Source organism: Silurus meridionalis, chromosome 3, assembly GCF_014805685.1.
Source record: "Silurus meridionalis isolate SWU-2019-XX chromosome 3, ASM1480568v1, whole genome shotgun sequence".
NCBI classification, from domain to species: Eukaryota; Metazoa; Chordata; class Actinopteri; order Siluriformes; family Siluridae; genus Silurus; species Silurus meridionalis.
The window spans coordinates 26,502,813-26,521,360 of NC_060886.1; the positions used below are offsets into that span (position 1 = coordinate 26,502,813).

Below are 18,548 nucleotides of genomic sequence, written 5' to 3' on the forward strand. Positions count from 1 at the left end.
AACTGCTGTGAAACTCATTTAACTCAGGTGCTATCCATTTCTTCTGATCATCCTTGAGATGGTTTTTTACACCTTCATTTGAGTCCAGCTGTGTGTGATTATACTGATTGGACTTGATTAGGAAAGCCACACACCTGTCTATATAAAACCTTACTGATCACAATGCATGTCAGAGCAAATGAGAATCATGCGGTCAAATAATCTGCCTGAAGAGCTCAGAGACAGAATTGTGGCAAGGCACAGATCTGGCCAAGGTTACAAAAAAGAATTCTGTTGCACTTAAGGTTCCTAAGAGCACAGTGGCCTCCATAATCCTTAAATGGAAGACGTTTGGGACGACCAGAACCCTTCCTAGAGCTGGCCGTCCAGCCAAACTGAGCTATCGGGGGAGAAGAGCCTTGGTGAGAGAGGTAAAGAAGAACCCAAAGATCACTGTGGCTGAGCTCCAGAGATGCAGTCCTGAGATGGGAGAAAGTTGTAGAAAGTCAACCATCACTGCAGCTCTCCACCAGTCAGGGCTTTATGGCAGAGTGGCCCGACGGAAGCCTCTCCTCAGTGCAAGACACATGAAAGCCTGCATGGCGCTTGCTAAAAAAACACCTGAAGGACTCCAAAATGGTGAGAAATAAGATTTCCTGGTCTGATTTTCTGTCAATATGGGGTGCTATGTGTACATTAATGAGGAAGAAAAATTATTTTAGCAAATGGCTGCAATATAACAAAGAGTGAAGAATTTAAGGGGGTCTGAATACTTTCTGTACCCACTGTATGTTGGCTTGTTGTGTGGTAAAGTTAAAGACACTGTAAACATTGTATGAATATTTAGCAATATTAATACTTGATTTTCATTCATGAAATTCTTATTTCCATAGCATATGGTATAGTAAAGTACAGTAGAAGTAACAGTGTACCTTAATGTCCTGTAAGGATGTCTCTGTATCTGCAGTAACAGATGAACCACCACTTCCTTTGCGTGAAGAAGTCAGAGTCGCCAAGGACAGAATAGATGCTTGAGAGGAGCCCTTAAACAAAAATTAATAAATCCATGTCAATTACAGATGTTAATTTTAATATAACTGCATTATAACTTTTTAAATACGCGCAAAAAACTAAAAAGTTTTGCTAACCTCTTCTAAAAAATCTTTATCCAATCCATCGTCTAACTGTGAGCAGAAAATGAACAACAGAAATTGCAGTAAAGCCTTTTTCCCCCCACACATTTACTAAGAAAGCATAAACACAAAGAAGTTTGCGTTATAACAACAACAAAAAAAAAAAACAGGATTTTCTCTTCTAGTCATTCCAAAGGTTTTAGTAGATTTAACCTGTGATCTGACCAGGAAATACTTTCTTTTTATTTGCCAAACAAATATCTTGAGGAAAGCTGCAGGCTTTCCTCAAGAATTTCTCAATATTTTGTTCCCATCGTTGTCCCTTCTGTCCTGACAAGTACTTCAGTGACACTCCCACAAACAGATGCTACAATCACCTTGAATAAAAAATGCTGAGAAAAAAAATCCTGTTTGCTCCTGTTATCATTTCAGGCAATGGAAATCTTAACAGCTGGAAAGAAAGGAATACTTTTTCATACCACTGTACAATTATACCATCACACTCTCAAACTATCGGCAACTGACAATAGTTCATGCTTGTGGCTATGAGGGCAAAATAGTAAGAGGCAATGACCAGAAGTACATTTTGAGGTAACAGACGTGTCCTAATGTATTTGTCCATAAGGTTGCGGCAATTTTATTGGATGTCTTTAGGTGCGGTAGCATTAAATATTCCCTCACTTGAAGTAGAAGATCCAAAACATTTTCAACATGACCATTTCTTTGCGTACAGTACCTGTTCTTTTGTGCTCTGTGCACAAAACAAGCTCCAGGTTTTTTACATGGGTTGGAGTAGATCTTTAGTGCCCTGCTGAAGGTCCTTGTGGCTGAATGAGCACAAATCTCTACAACCACATTTTTGGTACAAGATCTCAAAAGTATGAAGGTTTTTATAGCTAGAAATGTAGATAAGATGTACAAAAAGCATATAAACATTTTCTGGACAGGTGTCCACATCTTTTTTCACAAGTAATTATATATATATATATATATATATATATATATATATATATATATATATATATATATATACACACACACACACACACACACACACACACACACACACACACCGTATTTTCCGGACTATAAGCCGATACCTTTTTCCCCACTCTGAACCCCGCGGCTTAAACAATGAAGTGGCTAATTTATGGATTTTTCCTGGGTTTTCCACGGTTTCACAAACTTCAAACCAAAAAACTGAGCCCCATAACATTAGACCAATGAAATTGCCGAACAGGTTCAGGTGAACCAATGAAACTCTTTATATTAAATCAGATGCGCTCCCACTGAATCGGGCCGCACCACATCATAAATATGGATGATGTTCCTCTGACGTTTGACCTGCCGCTCACTCGGACTGTCTACAGGAAATGTGAATCATTTGTCACGCTGAAAACAACCGGGCATAAAAAAAAACGCACTTCTCATTCTCATTTCTTCACTTCTCATAACACACTCTTCAATACTTTGCACTACCTAAACCCCTCTAATCTTTACCACCTTTACTCCTTGAAACCGGACCACTCCACTGCCCTCCCTCTAATTAACACGCATCTCTCTTTCTTGTCATGTACTCTGTCTTACTCCTACTGACTTTCATTCCCCTTCTCTCCAGCTCATACCTCCACCTCTCCAGGCTCTTCTCAACCTGCTCCCTACTCTCACCACAATCACAATATCATCCGCAAACATCATAGTTCATGGAGACTCCTGTCTGACCTCGTCAGTCAACCTGTCCATCACCACTGCAAACAGGAAAGGGCTCAGCTGATCCTTGATGCAGTCCAACCTTCACCTTAAACCAGTCTGTCGTTCCTACTGCACACTTCACTACTGTGTCCTGCATACATGTCCTGCACCACCCTCGCATACTTCTCTGACACACCTGACTTCCTCATACAATACTACAACTCCTCTCTCGGCACATGCTTTCTCTAAATCCACAAACACACAATGCAACTCCTTCTGTCCTTCTCTATACTTCTCCATCAACATTCTCAACGCAAATAAGATATTGCAGGTCTGCACATCTCCCTTATTCTTAAAAATCAGTCCCAGCACACTCCTCCTTCAATCCTCAGGTTCCGCTCAACTCCCAAAATCTTGTTAAAAACTCCAATGTCATCTCTCCTAAATATCTCTACGCTTCTACTGGTATGTCATCAGGTCCTACCGACTTTCCACTCTTCACCCTCTTAATCACTGCTCTCACTTCCTCCTTATAAATCCTATCCACTTCCTGCTTCACTATCTTCACATCATCCAACTCTCTCTCTCTCTCTCTCTCATTTCCCTCATTTATCAATTTGACAGGATAATGATTTGTCAAAATGTCCAACTTTACAGCCATTGTGATTCCATCTCTACAATTCTTGATTCTATTGTCAATCATCTCAAGCATATGCCTTTCAGTTCCATACAAACCTTTTATTCTCAGTGCTCAAAAAGTAAATATTTCATGCAAATACTAAACAATTCTTTTTCCTTTCATCATTCAACAAACAAACAATGCCATGCAGTCAGATTGCAGTCACTAAACTCCTGTTTTGGCCGAATCATATTCTAAAACCAATATCTTATTTCACGGTATAAAAAAAAACAACAAAAAAAAACCATACTATCACATGCTGAGCTGTGTTCACTCACGCTTGGCATATCAGGAATGGTTACATGATCCAAATCTCTGGAAAGACCACTGCTGCTAGGTGCCCTTCGCAAAAAACTGGCCACTGAGCTGCTGCTATTTTCCTGCAAACCACAAGTAGACACCATATGTATATTCTATAAAGTTTCTATAAAGTGAAACTTGTATATATTTAAAGTAGTCATTGTGCAGTTTGTATAGCAGTACACATTTACTATCTAACTCAACATACAGCCATTATTGTCTAAATAGCTGGCAACAAAAGTGAGTACACCATAAGTGTACATGTCAAAACTGTGTCCAAAGTGTGAATATTTTCTGTGAGCACCATTGTTATCCAGCACTTCTTTAATCCCCCTGGGCACTGAATTCGCCAGATATTCACATGTTCACTTAGGGTGTACATTTATTGCCAACTATTTAGACAATACTGTTATTTTTCAATTATTTTCAGAGGACAGTAAATTTGTTCTGCTATTCAAGCTGCACATTGACTATAAAATATATCCAAGTTTTATTTCTATAAGTATTGTCCCCTAAGAAGCTATACTAAAACTATTTATGTAATGTGAGGGTTGTACTCACTTTCTTGAGATAGTGTGTGCATATTATATAAAATATGTTATATATATGAATGAGAGAGTGAAACATTGCTTTTGCATGGAAATGCTATCATAGCGTTTCAATTTGTCTCTTGTGGTCATAATATTTAGGATCAAATTTCAGGTTTTGGTACACAAAACAAACATTAAAAAATTCTTTGTTATGGAATAAAACAATTCTGTATCCTAGAACACATGTATTCTGTCTATTTATTGGTGAATAAGACAGGAAGATTAGTAACATTCAGACTGAAACAGAAGCTCACCACTGGGCTAGCACATCTGGAACCTGCCCTGGAGGAGGTTCTGGAGCTTAAGCCCAAAAGACCACTATACACGGACAACTAAGGAAATGAAAACACATGGACACATTTATACGTAACCAATAATAGGGCTGTGGTTTCTTTGATCAAGTGCAACATTTTGGTAAACGGAGATCTCTCCAAACATTCCAGTCAGTCAATCTATGACACCAACTGAATACAGTTCAGAAGCTTAATATTAAACCAACTATGTTCAATCAGAGTTTAAACTCCTTCAGAAAACTTAATAAAAATAAATGTGCATATTATTAATTTATAGTATATTAGTGAAAATGGTGCATCTCTAGTCCATGAATAAACTGTGACGGACAAAAACTCACTATTAAACTGCATACACATGCTCAAAGTTTTTATGAAATATTGCAATATTGCACGCATGCGCACACACTTTGTGAACACCTGACCATCATATTTGTTTATTAACATCACATGTGCAGGACACTTGAGCTTTTTCATTTTAACACACCATGTCTTTTTTTAAAGCCATGTCATGCGTGCTGTGAGGTAACAGCTTGTGGAATAAACACATGGGGTGTGATGTTCAGGTGTCCACAACATTTTGGCCAAAGTGTTGAACACTGATTTAGGTCATGTTGAACATGTCTTGCTGAATTGAACATTGCATTAGGAGGTTAAATAAATCTTTTTGCTACAGCTCTGACACAAGTTTCAGCTGTTATTATTGTTTCAGAAGAACAGATTCACAAGGACATGTATGGAGGATACATAATAAAACAAATCAAAAACATGCTGTCATTTATCTAATAAAAATATATAGTAATTTGCCTTCTTTTAGGACTTATTTACATTCATCTAAAAATGTATATACGTCCACTTTGAATTCTATGGTTTTATGTATTGGGACATAAAAAGATCTTAAAATTAGTTAAATGAAACCTTAATAATACATGACAAATTACACAGCCTTTATTTATTTTATAAAAAGACAAAATGGGGAAACCATTTGTGAAAGGATTTAATAAGCAAAGCAGTAGCCAGGTGCCAATAATTACATGCCCTTGAAAAATTGGGAGGTGGTAGCTTAGTAATTAAGGCATTGGACTTTGGATTGGAAGGTCACAGGTTCAAATCACACCACCATCAAGCTGCCGCTGCTACTGCCAGGGAAGGCACTAAACCCCTCCCCTGCTCAGTTGTAAGTCGCACTGGATAAGGGCGTAATGCCATAAATGTAAATGTAATTTATCAGCAAGTGTGAAACCCTCTATAAAAGCCCAAGTATTAGCAATGTTTGCTGTTCTGGAGCATTCAGTTGCATGTTAACACAATTCTAAGGATAAACATCAGCATTGATCTAAGAGAAGCAACTGTTGCTGTCCATCAATATGGGAAGATATATAAGGCCATTTACATACAACTTATATTATTATGTCAAATAAAATTGGAAAATATTCAAGACAGTTGACAATCTTCCAAGGATTGGACATAACAGCAATTAATACCAAGATCATGCTGTGCAATGATCAAAGAAATTGCAAAAAAAAAAAAAAAAAAAAAAATATTATTAAGTAATAAGGTAAGTAAATAAAAAAATAACTAAATAACTAACAAAATAAATAAATAAATAAAAGACTCCACAGGCCTCAGTTTGCTTGTTAAATGTAAATGTTAATGACAGTACAATTAGAAAAATACTGAAAAATATATTTTGTTTGGAAGGAGGAACCTGGAGGCAACCTGGAGGCATGAGTTAGGTTTGCAAAGTTGCATTTGAACAATCCACAAAACTTCTGGAACAAAGTTTTTTGTGTACATTAGACCAAAAGTGGAGAAGTCTGGCCATAACGCACAGCACCACAATTGATGAAAGCCAAACACAGCATATCAGTAAAAATGCCTCATACCAACTGTCAAACTTGCAGGCTTTGAGTTGCCAATTAACTCCCTGTATACCAAAGCATTCCAGAGTCAAATGTGACTGCCATCTGATAGACAGCGAAAGCCTGACCTAAATTGGGTCATGTAACAGGACAATAGTTCAATGCACACCGGCAAATCTACAATAAAACTTTCTTTTGGCTTCTCCCATCAGGGGGCGCCACAGCGGACCATCCGCATGTTTGATTTGGCACATGTTTTTACACTAGATGCCCTTCCTAACGCAAACCTCCCCATTTATCCGGGCTTGGGACCGGCACTAAGAGTGGCTGGGGTCGGTTCCCTGACCGGGGATCGAACCCGGGCCACAGCGGTGAGAGCACCAGCAAATCTACAATAGAATGGTAAAAAACAAACGAACAAAAAAAAAAAGAACAGAATCAAGGTTGGAACGGCCCAGTAAAAGTCCAGGTAACCTGGACAAATGCCTGCAAACCCCAATGGACTGAAGACACGTTACCAAGAAAAGTAAACCAAAATTTGTTTCACAATGATGTGAGAGACTGACAGTCATACAGAGCACAGTTACTTCAAGTTATTGCTCCTGAATCAAAGGGTGCACTTAGTTTTTCCAAACACAGTTTCACAATTTTTTTTTTTTGTAAAAATAAATAAATAAATAAATAAATAAATAAATAAATGTGTTCATAGAAGGTTATATTAACCTAATTTTAAGACCTGCTAAGGACCAGATGATCATTATGTCTTGAAACATAAAACCGAAGAATTCAAATAGTATTTTCATTTTCAGAAAGGTATGCACAATGTATCCAAGTCTTAAATGTCAGCCAGCTCCATTTTTTGTTTACATTATTTTTAGAGAGACTAAAATAAAAAGGTGGCTGGAGGGTGAATGACAACATTGCAGAACAAGTTAATTATCGCTTATGGCAGCTGACATGCATGAACACTACATAGAACAATAAAAAGGTAAACAATTGTTTAATACATAAAAACAATCTTAATAATTGGCAAATCACTGTAGTATAAAAGGAGTCACAAGTAAATTAAAATGCCGTTACTTGGGGGTTGTCAGGCTCAAGCCAGGCATTAGCACACCACCCAGTTGCTATAATTTTCCTTTTAAAACGCGAAAAAGGTTCTTACAAGACGTTCACTAATGTTAAATAATGATTATTTTTTAAAGCAAGTGCTGTTAGTTTTCACACATTGATAAGAATACATCAGATATCCGTCTTACATTACTGGTACTGGAACGCAGAGAGCTACTGTAGAGACCCTTTTCATATAAAGATCCCTAATAGACAAGAAGGAAACATGACAGGAAGAATAGAAATAGAACATGTAGGCAAAGTACAAGCTTTTTTTGACTAAATTTTATCATTCTTAATTTATACCACCTCATTTACACATTAGTGTAGCCAATCCACCTACTGGAATGTTTTGTAAGCAAGAGCAAAACCAACATGGACATACAGTAGTGTGAACCTGCCTTATTTACCCAAAATATAAATATAAAACTATGGTAAATAGTTGCACAAATTACAGTTTTATAACCATGGATTAGCACTCTGTATACATGCTTAAAACATGCATATTGTATATAGCAGAATAAAATATATGCAAATATATTGGCTGTGGTGGTTTAGGTGTTAATTTATCAGTGACAGAATAACTAGGGTGGAAGGCATACTGTTTAACCAAAAACATTAAAAAGATAAAAGAAAATGCAGTGACTTTCATAAAAGGCACTACTAGGGACAATCAATGTATTGACAAATAAACTGTAAACTCAGATCAGCCAAGGATATCTAGGATATGCAATAGTCATCTCAGACTCTATAACTGAACCCTAATAAATTAAAGAGGAAGGTTCACATACACAAACATAAGAAAAACCCATAAAAAAGCATAAAAATGTTTTGCATGGAGTCAACAACCACAATGAAAATTATGAGTCCAAACTGTTCCTTAACAATATTATTATTATTGTCGTGAATCCACCTACAATATCATGCAAGATCATGCAATTAAAAAGATAAGGCAGACCCTTAACTCATGTACAGTATCTCACAAAAGTAAGTACACCCCTCACATTTCATCAACCATTTAAGAATATCTTCTCAAGGGACAATACTATAAAAATAAAACTTGGATATATTCTAGAGTAGTCAATGTGCAGCTTGTATAGCAGTACAGATTTACTGTCCTCTGAAAATAACTATAAGCATTCAGCCATTATTTTCTAAATAACTGGCAAAAGAAGTGAGTACACCATAAGTGATAACAGCTGCACATCATGTAACCATGCAATATTCATCATGATCATATTTTTTGTCTGCTTGACAAGACCATACAAATTTCTGTATATTGTATTAGCAGTTAAAAGTTGGTGCTTGGAGTACAATTCTCTTACACTGACCACTAAATGGCACCTCATAGCAAAGAACTCTCGGAGGATTCAAGAATTTTAATTGTTGCTCTCCAAAAAGATGCAGAGGCTATAAGATCAGTGACACCCTGAAACTGAGTCACAGTAAAGTGGCCAGAGGTTTTCCAGAGGTTTTCCAAGACTGGTTGCACTCGGAACAGGCCTCGCAAGGGTGCATCAAAGAAGTTGAGTCCTCGTGCTGTGCATGTACTGTGACAGTTTGTGAAGGTAAGGCATCATGTTCTGCTTTAGAATAAGTCGAACGTCCGTTTTCCAAAATAATAATGACCCCGAATGAGCCGCCGAAATGACAACTGCCTTGCTGAGGAAGCTGAAGGTGATGGAGTGGCCAAGTATGTCTTCAGACCTGAGCACCTGTGGTGCATCCTCAAGCGGAAGGTGGAGAAGCGCAATGTGTAACATCCAGCAGCTATGTGATGTCATTATGGAGGCGTGAAAGAGGATCCCAGCAACAACCTGTGCCCAGGTTGCCAATGCCCAGGAGGATTAAGCCAGTGCTACATAACAAATGGTGCTCACACAAAATACTGACACTTTGGACACACTGTTCACTTAGGGTGTACTCACTTTTGTTGGCAGTTATTTAAATCTATACTGCTATACAAGCTGCACATTGACTTCTCTAAAATATATCCAAGTTTCATTTCTATAATATTGTACTTTATGAACATATAACATGGTTGCTGAAATGTAAGGGGTGTACTCACTTTTGTAAGACTGTATAAGTAAAATGAGGGTTAATAGCAAGCCAATCAGTAGTAAACCATCGTCATTTAAATTGTTGAAAAAAATTCAAACAGTGTGATGCTACCTACCATCTATAGTCTGAATGACGTACTCAATACTAATTTCTGCCCCACCTGTTGTCTAATTTCAAACAACATCTACCACCTAGGGAGGCATCATACTGATTCTAATGCAGTTTCACAAAAAAGTAGAAATATCTTGAAAGAGACATCAACTGCTCTCTTTAGAAAGCATGAGCTACAGCAGTGGTCCCCAAACCCTGGGTCAATTGGTACCGGGCCGCACAGAAAGAATACATAAACATTATTTCCGTTTTATTTATTATCTGATTCTGAACGGTTTTATTTTGGAAAATTATCGGACTCCCTCTGCCACATCAGTCTATGACTCACTCTTAATGCATGTCATGATGCCTCGGTCACATGTCTTACCTCCATCCACTACCTTCTTAAAGGTGCTGCTCTGCCCGCTAACACAATACATTACCGCTAAATTGAAACCCCCAAGCAAACAAAATGAACAAATAACAACACAGTGGATTCACGTTTATTATTATATTTAGAAAGTACCAGTTTTGATGCCGGTCGTATCATTTAATTTTGTTGTATTTATCCGGCACACATTAAAGGCCGGTCCGTAAAAACATTGTCTGACATTAAACCGGTCCGTGGTGCAAAAAAGGTTGGGGACCACTGGGATACAGGACACCCTTTATTGTCTAATGTTGCTTTCTCTAAACACTGCCAAAAAGCAGCTATAGAATTGTACAGATTTAAAATTGCCAAGTGTTCAGTTGCTTAACAGATTTCAAGTTTATTACCCTCCCTCTGAGCAAAGCAAAGTAGATCATTATGTTTTGTTAATAAAAACATATGTTAGCAATAGTTGTCTCCTATTGAAGAAATTCCTGAATGTGTGTTCATGCTTCATGTAAAAACAATTCATCCTGAAAACTACTAGTAATATGTTATTGCATACAATAGGCCTTTCAACACCATGGTTAGTGATACTAACCCGACTGGAAATTGTGCTGTTATCATTTTCGTAGCCATTACTCTGTTATAAAAAAAATTATGGCACAAAGAACCATACAAAATGAATGCCCTTTTATACAATTGTTAATAGCAAGTATGTGCTAAAATTGTATCTTTAGTGTTGATAACATACAAAATCAGAAACGGTCTTCATCTTCTTTTTCTTCTTCTTTGCAATCTTGTGAGAATTTGAAAATGATGTATGGGAAAGCTAAATGGAGTTGTTTGCAAAAAAAAAATGTGGAAATAAATTAGATTATGGTGAACTGATGCTACATCAATGTTATACTAAAAAGTCTAAAATAGAAGTTGGTGAGGACCACACAATTATTACTCCAAAACAAATGACTGAAACTCTTTTGCTAATAACTAGATGCATGTTCCTCGGCTGTGTTTGTTTAGAGCTAATATACTTCGAAGCCTTACTATACTGTGCTCAATATTTTATTTATGACTGACCAGTACAATGATCATGTTAGAACTGTGTAGTTCTCCTTATTGTACTGACTAAAAATGTAACAAAAAAAAACAAATGATCCCAATATTTTCATTTTAAAAATGCAGCTAAAGACACAGCACTGTTGCACGGTAAAGCATTTACTATTGTCATTTATTGCAATGCTTCTTAGCTAGGTGTTTTAAAGCAGGATAATCACTGATATAGAAAAGATGATCAGTAAGCTAAAGATAAACTAAAGATAATTATAGAATAAATTAAAAATTAAATCCTTTTTCTCATGATTCTTACCCCAGCCTGTGCACCAACTGAATCCAAATCCAACTACACATAAAAGCAAGACCACCAACATAAAATCACAAATAGCTATGACTTGCTTTTGAGTTTCTAAACTACACACACACACACACACACACACACACACACACACACACACACACACACACTATACTTGCACAAAACAAAAATAAATAACTAACTAAATAAATAACTAAAACTCAAGCCCATTTACCTGCACATTGCTCCTGCTTCCCTCCAGCATACTCTCTTCATCATCTGACATCTGTAAAAATACACAGGTCATAAACAGGCAAGGTCACAAGATGATTCTATCCAATCCTAATCCAAAATTGTATAGTGGTTTTGTTTTTGTTTAATAAAATCGTTCTGCACGATGCATCATAAATAAAATGTATATTAATCCAAATTTACAGCATGTTAGCCCTGATGGATCTACTGCAGACGATCATTTCATAAACTCATGCCAATGTTAAAACGTTCAAGACTCCATAAATTATTTAACCTAAAAAGGACAGATGGAAAACTAGAAAGAAACAGCAGATGAGGTTAAGAGAAGAGAAGCTATACAAACCGAAACATGATGCTGTGAGTGGCGTGTATACCGCTCACTGTCCTCCTTTTAAGGGCAAAGTATGAAAAGAGTAGATGGGGGAAATAAATAAATAAATAAATAAATAAATAAATAAATAAATACAGTGCCCTCCACAATTATTGGCACCCCTGTTTAAGATGTGGTCGTGGAAAAATATATAAATATATAAAAAAAAAAAAATTAAATTTTTCAGAGGAATTGTTAGGGGTGCCAATAATTGTGGGACACATGATTTCAAGTTTTTTTTTTTCTCTAAATGTATGATTTTTTTTTACCACCAAAGTTATGTACTTAAATGAAAGGTTGGATTTTTCTCTTTTTTTGCATTTGGGTTCTATGTTGTTTTAAAAAAAAGGAGAATTTTTAGAAGTCCACGACCACATCTTAAACAGGGGTGCCAATAATTGTGGAGGGCACTGTAAATAGGAAATTCAAAATTAATGGCAACTCAATTCACAGCATGCATTTGTTTTGTTTTTGTAAGGTGGTAAACCATACACATGTTGAAAAATGCTTATTGTTTAACTTTTGATTGGTGAATTAACAAAAATACTGAATACAAAAAAAATACGAACACTTATATGTAACATTTTTGGAGTATATTCCCATTCTATTTGCTTTGATAAAAACGCATAGGTAACATTGTCATGAATGAATAAAGAAATTTGGCCTGTGATCTGCATCAAAATGGTGTTGAATTTTACAAAACAGGAATTGGCAATAACAAAAAAATCAAAAGCATTGAAAATGCCCATTTCCACCATCAGGACAATAATTAAGAGGTCAACTGGAAATATTATAAAACTGAAAGAGGGCATGTGTCTATAACGTGTGTCTACATTATAACCACAAAGTATTGACTAAAAGGGTGTCAGTAGTTATAGCTCATATTTATAATTGTAAAATATATTTGACATTATTTTTGTTGATAAGTTTGTAGCATTTGCAGTTGGTTGTTATCCAAAGAGAACAAAATCTTTGCCCAAACACTTATTGACCTGAATGTGCAATCTAAATGTTAACTGGACAGTACAAGTGAGCAATAAGAGTCCCTTTTGCACACCATTTGCTTAATGTGTCACATTTCTTTTTAAATAGTACCACAGCAAGAGTCAACTCTTAGTCATTTACACACAATATTATAAATACTCTCCTATTAACCTTCTACTCTTGTCATTTACTAAAACACACTGGTGTTACAAAACGGCTTTAAAAATGTAATAAAAAAAATATACCCTAAATAAATAAATAAATAAAAAGCAAAATACATTAAAATATAAAATATTAGCTCCTACAGCTGCTCTTCACTCAAACCAAATTAATAATACCATCCACTGCTCAATGTCTCCCCATTTGTTGTCCAGGGTTTCCAGTCCATAGTATTTCTGAAGAAAGAGTGCACATGGCAACAGAGGACAGAACACAAGAGAGGGAAGATGAAAAAAAAGTAATGTAGAAACTAAACTAGTAGACTTTAGCTAGAAACTAATGATTTTTCATGCTGTGTACATGTATAGTCACATACCACCCCCCCCCTCAAAAAAAAAGTATACCCTCCTTCAAGTCACTTTTTTTTTTTTTTTTAAATCAGGGTCTAAATAACATTAAATATTTCCCCACTAAAAAAAACCCCACATCCTTCCTAATAGCAAATTCATTAAGAGAATCACGTACAAGATTAATCGATTCATCAAAGTTCATCAAAAAGTGTAACTAAAACCAAAAAGCAGAACTGCTCGAAGTTTGATGTCTACTTTATTTTTGTGACAGCACACAAAAATAAAAGACTGAACAAGTTTAGATTTTATGGAAAGGTAGCTCCAAAAAGAATATCAATCATTAAGTTTGCAACATCTAAACAAACCATAGAGATTCTGCAATAACATTCTTTAAATTAATAAGACCAAACATGCACAACACTACGTTAGTCAAAAAACAAACTTAGCACATCACCATAAACACCTCAGAAATAGTTTTTATTAGAAAAGACAAAGTGCAGAGCTCAACCCCAATTAAGATTATGTGGCTGGATCTTAAACCTGGGCACAAACCACACAGAATAGAGGTAGGTGTACTTTTTCCCCCCCATGACAAGAAGTGTGAGAGCATGCAGAAATAAAACTAGCCAAAGGTGAAATAAATTTGGTAGATGCAGATCTACAGTCAACTGCAGATTTATTGGCACCTTGCAGGAGCATGAGCAGCAGATTACAGTTTACCCCGACCCACGTGGAGCATTTTTTTTTTACTTTTGTAATGTTTTTAATTTATACTTTTTACTGTATTATTGTCAGAAATCCACCTGCCACGCCCCCTTCGGCAGCTGTCAAAACCTCCGCTTTCCCTGATGTCCAATAATGCACACCTGGGGCTCAGTATTTACTCATCCCCAGCTCCTATATAAACCCCTCATTTAGCCAAACTCCTTGTCGGTTTTTGTTGGCATGTGAAGGTGTTTGGTGCATGTTTGTCTGTGTTTTCCCTGTCACACGTATTCCTATGCGTTTCTTCCTTTCCGGACTCCACGCGCTCTCCACGGCTCTTTCCAATTCGCACCTCGGATTACCTTTTTCCTGCTGTGTGTTCGCCCGTGGACCTCGCCCCTCCAGGGCGTACCATGGATCTCTCTCTCTCATTCGTCATGATTCTATGGACTGCCGTGTGTGTGTGTGTGTGTGTTTTGTGTTAAACTCTCCGTGTTTTCATTAAACCAAAGTGAACTGTGCTCCAGCTTTGCCTCAGCTCATTACGCTGCATAACAATTATATACAGTATTATTTATGTACCTGTATTATTTAGTATTAATACTGCTAAAAACAGGGCAAAAATTGTTAATAAATGGGTATCGGTGGAGGTCAGGAACGGCTTAATTGGTTTTCCATTATTTCTTATGGGATAATTACATTTGCTCTTCGACCTTTTCGCATCTCAACCGGTTTTAAGGAACGGATTAAAGTCGATAAGCGGGGGACCACTGTATAATGTTTCACACGCAAAATCAATTAATTTAGGGCTACAACAATTCCTCGAGTAATTTGAATACAAAAAGCATTGACCATTATTACTGACTCATTTATAAATGTGGCGTACACACAAAATGGGTTTGGAAACATGCACACACCACTTTCCACACATCTGTGTCACGTACACAGGGGTTTAGAGTTTACTTACAAGAGTTATTTAAAAATGATTTTTAGATTTTTATTTATGATTAAATTGGTTTATTTTTCACAGATATTCTTGTTTGCAATTTCAGCAATAATAAAAAAAAGTTCTAAAAAGGAAACAAATGACATTTGACCCATCTTATATTCTCCCTCATTTAGTACTGCTCTTTAATGAAGAAAAATTTATAAAATGATCTGATTAATCAATGGACTAATCGGTAGAATACTAAATTTATTATTGATTACTAAAATAATTGATAGCTGCAGCCCTGAATTAATCATTATAAAAAAAGGGATCATCACAAACGATCATTGTTAAAGTCAAATAAAAATATGAAACAAAGAAGCAGTTAAAAATACAACTCATTCTATGCATCATTAGTTTTTTGTCTCACTTGCAAAATCAGTGTTAATATTTCTTGAGTTAAACCATATAGAGAAGCAATGGTCCTACCTTCTGAACCTGATAAATCTACATGACAAAAGGAAACAGGAGGGTAAACAGTAAAGACAAAAGATAAGACAAAGAAGAAAAATAAACATTATTAACAAGGGTTAAGAGGCAGTTTGACTTCTTGACAATATTTGACTACTACACTGAATGGACAAAGGTGCATCAACACTTTTTGAGCATCCCATTCCATCGTTTTGCTGTTAAAATAACCTCCACTCCATGTTCCACTAGATTTTGAAGTCTGGTAGTGGAGATTTGTGCTAATTCAGCCAAAAGCAGGGAGGAGGCCTGTGTAGGTAGCATTCTAATTAATCCCAAAGGTGTTCAATAGGGTTGATGTCTGCAGCTCTATAGCAGGCCTCTCAAGAGCTTCCACTCCAACCCATATACAGACCCAATTCAAAAAAAAAAAGTCAGACTTAAGACACTCAAATGTAAATAAAACCAGAATGCAAGGATTTGTAAATCTCAAACCTATATTTTATCCACAATATAACAGAGAAAACCTGTTAAACTTGATGAAATGTTAAATTTATGGCATTGGGCAAAGTGGTACAACAGTTTGGAGCAGGAATAGTGTCCATTAACGTCTGATACAGGATTTACAGTCTCACAGAGTCCTGGGTCTGTCATAATTTTCATTTCATGATGGGCCAAATGTTTTCAATTAGTCAAATAGTCTGGACTGCAAGCAGGTCAGTTCAGCACCTGGAATGTTCTACTATGAAGCTCAACTGTTGTACAGTAATAAATATAGTTTGGCACGGTCATGCAGAAACATGCCAGACCTTTCCTTAAAAACGTCATTGCCTGGATGGAAGCAAATGTTGCTCTAAATCCTGTGTATATCTTGGTTCTATGGGTTCCAAAAATAATGACATATAGCTTCTTCTTTGCATGATAGAGTATTAACATTCATTTGTAGATGGCACAGTGAACCTTGTTCACAGGCCGTGATTTCGAGAACCCTTTTTGAGTTTGTGCAGTGATTTATTACAGAATCGTGCCTGTTATCAATATAGTGCCAGGGCATTGATCCAATATTGATTTCCACCCTTGTCCACTGTGCAGAGATTCCTCCAGATTCTTTGAATCTTTTGATGATAATCTATACTGTAGATAATGAAATATTAAAAATATTCACAATTTTTTGTTGAACATATACACAATATCAAGATGCTTTTTTTTGTGTACAGATTAAACGTCTGCCCATATTTACTCTACCTTTCTATGATGCTCTTTTTATACCCAATCATGTTACTGACCTGCTGCCAATTAACCAGAATAGCTGCATGTTCCCCCAGCTGTTTCTTTTTAGAAACACTTAGTTTTCCAGACTTTTGTTACTCCTGTCCTAAAACATTTGAGATATGTTGTGACCATCAAATTCAACATTGCTTCTTTAAACTGGTACATTTCATCAGTTACTTGAAATCATTTGATATGATTTCTATGTTCTATTGTGAATAAAATGAGTTTTTGAGATTTGCAAATCACTGCATTCTATTTTAATTTACATTTTACCCGGCATCCCAACTTTTTGGAATTGGGGTTATAAACTATATTTTCCATGGTGCTTGCATTGTGCGCAGGAACAATGTCATGCTGTAACAGGTTTGGGATTCCTAGTTCAAGTGAAGCGAAAATGCTTTCACATACAAAGGTATCCTATAAAACTGTTTAGGAGAAATGGTTAAGGTGTTGGACTCAAAAGTTAATAAGTTCAAATCCTAGTACCAACAAACTGCTGGTACTACCTGGTAACACCCCCCCCAACACAAATGGCTGAATAAGTCTGTTCTTTCAAATGTCAATGTACCGTATAAAGCAACTTTTTAGTGTAATCCAGTAATATGCAGTGTAAAGGGCAACATAAAGTCATCCAACAAATAATCTAGCAGTTTGAATAATTTTAAAATGTACCAGAGTTTAATACAGGGCTGTGTTTGATACTTGGCGTATACAATAGGCAGGAACACTGGAAATTTTCTTAAATTTAATTCTGATAATTTCTGATAATGAAAATAATTGGTCTTTGAAGTGTGAACATGGATTTATACTATTTATAGTATACTATTTATATTTATAGTATGAATTTCGGAATGATCAACTTTTTATATTTTTGCTAAGTCCCAAACAAGAAGTAAACACTGTTCTCAAGCAACAGGAAGACTGCATGTTGTACATGAAATTTGTAACATTACCTTTGTACTTCCTGCTTTAGAAAATGATTTGGTGTGCTTAAATTCAGTTTCTGGGTCATTTAAAAAAATTAATATCTGATAAACCAATCTTTTCTTAATTCACTTGTACTATCTGTCCATACATTAAAAAATGCAGTAATCTAGTTTATGTTGGACATTCTTTACTTGTTCTTAATTTTTCAATGCACTTTATATAAATGGAGCTTTTCAGTTCTTAATCCTAAATTATAAACCGTATTTAATAAAACACATACATATATACAAATACATACACACACACACACACACACACACACACATATAAAATATGTATATGTATTAGGGGTGGCACGGTTCACAAAACCCACAGTTCGGTTCGTATCACGGTTTTAGGGTCACGTTTTCGGTTCTGTATGGTTCTTCTTGTTATTTGTTCTTTTAATCTTCAACACTCTAGAAATTTCCTTCAGCATTTGATATATAGCTTATTAGCTTAATTATCCACAATTTAGGATACAGTATTAACATTTTTGTAATGTAATCATGCACTAACTGAATTTGACTTGACTTTAAGCACATTATTGGGACCATCTCCGAGTAAAAGCTAGGTGAGATTTT

General features: G+C 36.0%; 1 protein-coding gene across 25 annotated transcripts in view; it reads right to left on the reverse strand.

Moving 5' to 3' along the window:
* The window catches only part of lrrfip1a (leucine rich repeat (in FLII) interacting protein 1a), a 57,763-nt gene that overhangs the window by 28,482 nt on the left and 10,733 nt on the right, over nt 1–18,548 (reverse strand). For 3 of the 25 annotated variants that reach the window (XM_046844908.1, XM_046844886.1, XM_046844882.1), the window contains exons 3-14: nt 15,748–15,765; nt 13,455–13,511; nt 12,106–12,150; nt 11,746–11,796; nt 11,526–11,558; nt 10,911–10,988; nt 10,758–10,799; nt 7,785–7,841; nt 4,628–4,705; nt 3,762–3,863; nt 1,128–1,163; nt 912–1,022 (exon numbers count right to left, since the gene is read on the reverse strand). In XM_046844908.1, the coding sequence (XP_046700864.1) occupies nt 912–1,022; nt 1,128–1,163; nt 3,762–3,863; nt 4,628–4,705; nt 7,785–7,841; nt 10,758–10,799; nt 10,911–10,988; nt 11,526–11,558; nt 11,746–11,796; nt 12,106–12,150; nt 13,455–13,511; nt 15,748–15,765 (708 nt within the window). The remainder of the gene's footprint in view (nt 1–911; nt 1,023–1,127; nt 1,164–3,761; nt 3,864–4,627; nt 4,706–7,784; nt 7,842–10,757; nt 10,800–10,910; nt 10,989–11,525; nt 11,559–11,745; nt 11,797–12,105; nt 12,151–13,454; nt 13,512–15,747; nt 15,766–18,548) is intronic. The other 22 variants (XM_046844884.1, XM_046844883.1, XM_046844885.1 and 19 more) reach the window with 22 other exon arrangements.